General features: G+C 37.3%; 1 protein-coding gene across 2 annotated transcripts; it reads right to left on the reverse strand.

Moving 5' to 3' along the window:
- Positions 1 to 257: 257 nt before the first annotated feature.
- On the reverse strand, positions 258 to 6,747 carry LOC141611396 (DUF21 domain-containing protein At2g14520-like). 2 transcript variants are annotated; one of them, XM_074429919.1, is made up of 11 exons: positions 6,304 to 6,747; positions 5,079 to 5,155; positions 4,916 to 4,999; positions 4,408 to 4,521; positions 4,194 to 4,280; positions 3,841 to 3,980; positions 3,612 to 3,699; positions 2,902 to 2,975; positions 2,095 to 2,222; positions 1,130 to 1,401; positions 258 to 613 (listed from the first exon to the last, which is right to left on the reverse strand). In XM_074429919.1, the coding sequence occupies exons 1-11, from the start codon at positions 6,479 to 6,481 to the stop codon at positions 569 to 571; spliced, it is 1,287 nt and encodes a 428-aa protein (XP_074286020.1). In that variant the 5' UTR covers positions 6,482 to 6,747; the 3' UTR covers positions 258 to 568. The 2 variants fall into 2 exon arrangements, with proteins under 2 accessions (XP_074286020.1, XP_074286021.1); XM_074429920.1 differs by having other exon boundaries at positions 1,130 to 1,395; positions 6,304 to 6,699.
- Between the last annotated feature and the right edge of the window lie 241 nt (positions 6,748 to 6,988).

Below are 6,988 nucleotides of genomic sequence, written 5' to 3' on the forward strand. Positions count from 1 at the left end.
CAGTCCACTCCAATCAAACACTTAATAATTTGTTTTTTCCTTTTTATTTTGCTTAAAAGGATAGTTTAGACAAATGGGTGACAGCCAAAAATAGGACAAACAGAACCTTGCAAGGCGGCTGCATCAAAAGCTCAGAAAAATACAAACAACGTGCCTTGAAAGAAACCTTACATCAAACTTACTAAACGATGAACGTTTTGTCCCGTATTTCATTCTTTGAAATTTCTTATGTAAAGAGGACCACTTCTATGAGCAGCTAATACAAATTCCTAAACACAAATATAATACATTAAGACGTCGTCAAAAGCTGTTGCACTACTAATGGCAAGAGAGTAGAGATTAATTCGTGACATGCCGACCTCAACTCAAGAAGTACAGATCCATTATATTACATATTTGATCGTTATCTAGAATATTCACTTGTTCGCCGTACAATTCTACTCTAAATCTGCATTTACGAGAGAATACAGAGATGATACCATATCATGTCATAATAGATGACATTCCCAATGATCGACCTAATGCTACGACAAAGCTGTGCATATATTAGGCACTGCAACACCAAACTTCACGGATCTTCAAAATGGTGGTCTGTTTCGTCATAGATTTCCTCCTGCATCAATAAGAAGTCGGAATTAAGTTAGGGGGAGATCTATGAATAAAAGGAACCTAAGTTTGAACCCTTGACAGTTGATCCACGGTTTGATCATTTGTCACTAAACCATTGAGATAAGTGGGTCAACCGGTCTAGTGCTAACGTATGTGCTCAAAACGTGTCTTGAGCTACCAAGCTGACACAGCATTTCGGATTGGCTGATTACAAGTCATTAGGGCTATTTTCAATAGTCACTACCAAGGTATTAGCCTTGACACAGCATTTCGGATTGGCCGAGTACGAGTCATTAGGCTTATTTTCAATAGTCACTACCAAGGTTTTAGACTTTTAGCCATGTTAACGGTCTCATCAGATTAAATATGGTCTACCTGAGATTGTAGTTTTAGGCCCCAGATGCAAAAGTTGGGTTGGGACGGGTCAATTGGATTGGGTCAGTGTTGTTAGGTTTATGCTTTTCTCAGTTTGCTTAGATTGTTCGCCACAATTAATTTGTGTTGCTCAAAAGAATCTTACTTGTAGGAGCTCTTCGATGACATCTTCTAAAGTTATTACTCCCACGGCATCTTCTTCATCAGGCTTTGGCAGGGGATGCTGATCAACCTCCAAGATGTCCGAATAGATATCCCGATTCCACTTCTTGGTCCCAAGTGCCTTGTTTGACTTATTGCTGTGGGGGTAGCTCTTCCACTTGTACAAGTTGCTCTTCGTTTTTAGAGAAATTTCCTTCTTTAGCTTTGATACTTGCTGATCAACATCAATAACCACATTTACTTCCTCCACTGCACCTAAATTCAAAAATTAAAAGAGTACGTCTAAGTAGCTCATCTCCTTTCAATTCTAATGCGCTTGCTCAGCTCAATGCATATAAAAATGTCCAGAAACATGAACATGGAACTCGTCCATCTAACAGGCATTGACCCTTGAAGAAATGGCAACTCACATTGGAATAAAATTTACTGGTAAACTAACTCACATTGATAAACTGACCTTACGGACCCGTTGTCTGTGAATTTATTAATCAGTGGTAGCCTTGGTAGGCTATGTTATTGAGTATAGCTAGGGTGTTGAGCACAGAAAATTTAACTAACAACTAATTGAAATTCATGATAACTTGAAGGAGAAACTTCTATGAGCAAGCTTGAGTTACTAGCTCAAGTTTGATGAGCACATTTGGAAGATGGCTAATCTTAAGTCTTAACTTCACCAAGTCAGTAAGATAGCATATGTTAAAGTGCCTTCATGAAGTGTATAATGACTTACTGAACATCGGCTCATTTGTTTTGACAAGAGTTTCCTTGGGTGCTAGCACTCAAAAATGCTTTGACAAGCCTAGACTAGAGACGTCATATATATGGAGGTCAGGAAAATCCCATTTGTCCAAATAGAATGAATTTCAGATGGAGTCTATTGCGCAAAATTCCACGAGTTCCAACGGTCAAGCAGATCATCAGACTGGAAAACAGAAATCCACAACTTACCCTCTGCCTGATCTCCATTGGCATGCGGTATCAATGATTTGTTCAATTGCCTTGTAACAACTGCGATGTGGCTATGCCCCTTCTGAAACTCATTCAAGATGTCATACAGCGGCATTAATTCAGGCACCCTACAAAAAAAAAGTTTGTCATCTTGCATCGGAGTAATGCTATCTAATTTCCTTATACAATGAATCCAAAAGTGAGGATACCGGAAGAACTACAAATCAGTTCACAGGCACTCCTTATAAGTCGATAAATAATGACTAACTTAGAAGAAAAAAAGGTTCAACCAGAACGACAATCCGATCTTGAATAGAACTAAACTCAAAATAACCCCAACAGAGGTCCATGACTCCACGCCTGCCTTTTTGACAGGATCACCTGAATCTTAAGGCCTACAAGTAGTTTGAGAAGTAAAATTCTCATCTCACTGTAATAAAGATATAGGTCAAATCAATTCAGAAGCTCAAGTGACCAGATAATTAAAATGTCAAAACTGCCATTGCTTATTGCTAAATCGGAGATTAAAAATGCCAGCCTGTGCAATTCTTAATCTAAAGTGATCCATTTCATCCTGATGATGTTCAATTCATGTTATACAAGTACACACAACGATAGCAAACAAAGAATTTAATCAATAACCTATCCTGTAACGCATCTATAGCATCAGCATCGTCCAACCAATTGCATTCGCATACCGTCTAAACTCTAACGTCATTCGTCATTCATCATTCATCATTCATCATTCATATAAGCATGTAAACTCCTAAGACAGGAATCATAAGTCATATCCACAAAGGCACAAACCTAGGAATCTTGCGAATTGTTACACTCTTTACAGGCACCTCATCTTCTGGGTCAACAGTGAGAAGATTTTTCACCTAAAATAAACAATAAACAGTCATGAACTCAATGCCAAGTAAAAGGAAATAGCTAATATGTGACACTCAGCTGCGAACGAATAATCATCTGAAACTGTCAGTGATAGTGATAGGTAAATTCATGTGAAGAATGGAATTAGAAAAAAAAATATAGATAACTTTCCAAATGACTACGATGAAAATTTAATCGAGAATTCTTATTGTCTGTTGCTTCACAGTAAAAAGAAGTGAAAACATTTTAGCTTTATTCCGTCATATTTCAGAGCCAAAAAAAAATTGTGAGTGCACTCTGAAAATTTGTCACGCTAACAAACAAACAAGCAGGCTAAACTAAAGTGCACGTTGAAATGATAACAGTATCCTGATCAGGAGAACACAACAATAAAGTTGTTGTCAATATGAGCGTTGAGTGTATTAGAATTAATCACGGAGAACTGTCAAGTCCTAACCCTAAGATCATTAGCCTGTTTTTTATGAACACATGACGTGCACCATTTAATATTAAATAAGCAACAAGCATCTGCATCAAGCTAATGCAGTCTAGCACGACGGCCAGAATAAAAGAACTATACAATCAACAATTGACAAAAAATTGAATGATAGAAAACCCAATGCTGACATCAACACTAAACTTACCAGGATACATCCGATAATGTTGGTCTGCTCCTCATAATAGACTGGAATTCGGCTATGACCGTTATCCATTATTGAGTTCATCAAGTCCCTATACAGAAGAGCATGCGTAAGCTCAAGAAAGTATAAAATTTAATTTTGTTTTGAATGTTGAAGTTGATGTTGCTGAACTACAAAATTATATTATATATGTTTTTAAGTGTCAAATCAAGGCTGCTCAAAATTTTTGAACCTATCAAGTTTGCCATTGATGTCAATCGAAAATATGTCAGCTATTGGAGTCATTGCATCACCAGCTGTCTTCTCTGTTAGTTCCAATGCTCCAGCGATAATTGTAGTTTCATCATGAGTTAATTCCCCACCTTTCCCAGCCTGGGTAGCACCATGATAAGGTCACAGGAAAACGAAGCACAAAAGGATAACCATCAGCAATGCAACAGAACAAGAGCAACTAAACAAGGTCATGTATAAATTTATGATGATAATATGTTGGTCAAACTTCAACTTAATCCCAAGTTCTAAAGATTCTGCTCCCACATGTGCAGAACGGAAAATTGAACTTTTACAGACAGACAAATTACATACCTCGTTTCCATGCAGATTCACAAGTGTCTTCAGCTCAGCCCTGCGGAAAAGGGCTTTATGTCCATGCCCTAGAAGTAAATCCAGCAGCTGTGAACCAATCAAAGTACATATAATCAATAAATATTGTAGGCCACAAGAAGGAAAATATTCAAGAAAGGCCATATCACATTCAAGACAAAAGCGAGTGCACAGCAAGATATAAGTAAGCTCCCACCTTGCTTATGGGGTAGGCAACAGGAAAACAAATCCAAACAAGTACACGAACAAAAGGAGCAACTGTTGCACCAATCGCCAAACCATAGCGAGAACAAAGTGATTGCGGTATAATCTGCAAGTGCAAAGAACATAAGGAAATTATGGAATAGCGAGAATAGACTGATTGTGATGACACAAGAAAAACAACTTCAATACTTCAGCAAAGTAATATGTTCATGTACTCCATCCGGACAGAACTTTTTTAAATTATTACTGTGTATATCGCAAAGCAAACTCCGCTCTAAGAGTCTATAGCATTCACCATTGAAAGCATAGATAACGGAGAAAGGATATGGTAGGCATTAGGTGAAACAAACACTCCCTCTGTCCTAATCATTTGTTTACCTTCTTTATTATTTGTGAGAGGTATTGTAATCAAAGATAAACAAATGATTGGGATGAAGGGAATAAACCTTTTATGAACAAGAATCAAAACGATTTAACACAGCAAGAACTTATCCACTGACCTCACCAAACAAAAGTATTAATGTCACTGAAATGAGGATGGCACCCCAAGCTGTAACCAAACTATCCAGGAAAATTGGGAGTGTCTGAAAAAAGATCGCACAATCATAACCTACACACGCTATTAGAATGATGGACTATTATTGCATTCCTGGAAGAATTTACCTCCATGGCGGCAGCATTGCAGATAAGCAAGGTACAGAGTAGTAAATGCTGATTCTTAACAACCGGCAATATTTTCTCTGTCATTAGAATAACACAAAACAGCTATAAGGGCCATTCATATTAAGTGCAATAGAATCTAAGATTATAAAGGACGTGCTAAGAATGACATGAGTCCGATTCAAGTCCCACAGACAAGCAAGAAACAGGACTCGAAAGAAAGGCTTAAAATATCTCGTACTTAGACATGAGTATATACGGAGTACCCAACATTTTTTAGTTTCTAGTCTAGGATGATGTCTAAAAGACCTTCATATCTACCAACACCAGACAAGAATCATTATATTAGCTTTCCAAAATAAAACCTCAGTAGACTAACAAAACTTTTCAAGTCAAAAACCTGGTTATACATATAAATAGAAACCCATGGCTTGCCGATAATCAAGCAAATGAAGGCAATCTACTTTTGGTCTATTCTTCACACTACCACAGATTCTACCAATGAAACTCCGTCAACCTTGACAATAACTTTTATACACTCTACCCTCGGCGTTGTCATGCATGAGTTTAACTTAACATCCACCTCCAAATTAGGCAAAAAAAATCTTTTTGGTGTTGACCAGGAATTCCCCTACCGACAGTTGGGCAATCTCCTTTGGGGTACTGAAGGCAATTTAATGGGTTGACCCCTCCCAAGTTTGGCTTTTTCATTCGCAAGAGTCAGGAATCGAACTCCTGACCACTTATTTAAGAGATGAGAGCCTTATCACTCACCGCAGCTAACTTTGGTAGGCGAAATCATATCTAGAAACATGGTAAATTAAGTAAGTTCGTAATATTCCTATCAAAATCAGCTTCCGCACTCGCCACAGGCCATTATAATCAACCTCAAATACAACAAAAAACACAGTCTAAAATTCTCCAGTTTACAAAAATTCAGCAAATATTCATCAATTAGTCCAGCATTCAATTCATGCAATGACAACACCACTCATCTAACAAAACATCACAAATTATAGCACAAGACCGTCTTACTGCATGAAACGGTCACTGTACTGATTAAACACTCATTTGTTACTATCATACTGTAAGACGGTTTTACACGATAATTATTAACAAAACACATCTGAATACAGTACCGAAAATCACTTCAACTAAACTCAAACATTAATTACACCAAAACAATTAATAATCAGCAAAATAACGAAATGAAGAATGATAATTATACCAGCATATTTGCGATCCTTAGGAGTACCAGATTTAGCAAGAACTTCAAGATCAACAAGACTCAGAGACATAAGACCTAAAGTTAATCCAGACATTAATCCTGCAAATATTACCAGAAATACAATTATTCCAATGTTCAGGAAAAACTTGGTCTCGCAACACGTGTACTCCACCGCCATTACTACTATTATGATACTACTGTATTATGCTTGTTGTTTATTGAATGTTCGTCGCCATTTTTGTCGGAAAGCCTAGCTTTGAAATTGTTAATTCGAGCTGTGTGTGTATGTGTGTGTGTGAGAGTGTGGAACAGAAGTTGAAAGAAAAGAGAGAAATGTGCGTGTGTAAAGAAAAGGAGAGGACAGGGATAGGATTCGCTTCTTTTTCGGGAAATGGTGACGCGAGTCATTAGAAGAGTATGGAGAATTTGTTGGGACTTTCGGTTAGACCTCGCTTTGACTTCAAACCTTGATATTTGAAGTCGGCCATGCATCATCATCCTAGATTCCTAGGTCGGCAACGTAAACGGGTTAACTGGATCGAGTACGGGTTATTTTGAATAATGAACTAAAATTAGTTGAGTACGGGTTATTTTGAATAATGAACTAAAATTAGATTAGACCCCCTTATAATAAATGTACGGTATTATAATTTTTTTTAATAAAAAAAAATTTTGGTCAAAAACT

This window comes from Silene latifolia, chromosome 11, assembly GCF_048544455.1.
Source record: "Silene latifolia isolate original U9 population chromosome 11, ASM4854445v1, whole genome shotgun sequence".
Lineage (NCBI taxonomy): Eukaryota > Viridiplantae > Streptophyta > Magnoliopsida > Caryophyllales > Caryophyllaceae > Silene > Silene latifolia.

What these genes read in the sequence shown, in the direction of transcription:
- LOC141611396 (XM_074429919.1), bottom strand. Translation starts at nt 6,481, where the DNA reads ATGGCGGTGGAGTACACGTGTTGCGAGACCAAGTTTTTCCTGAACATT. An exon ending in TGAATCTGCATGGAAACGAG is followed by an intron (nt 3,981 to 4,193) that starts GTATGTAATTTG and finishes GGTGCTACCCAG; the next exon opens with GCTGGGAAAGGTGGGGAATT. An exon ending in ATCAATGGCAAACTTGATAG is followed by an intron (nt 3,700 to 3,840) that starts GTTCAAAAATTT and finishes TCTTCTGTATAG; the next exon opens with GGACTTGATGAACTCAATAA.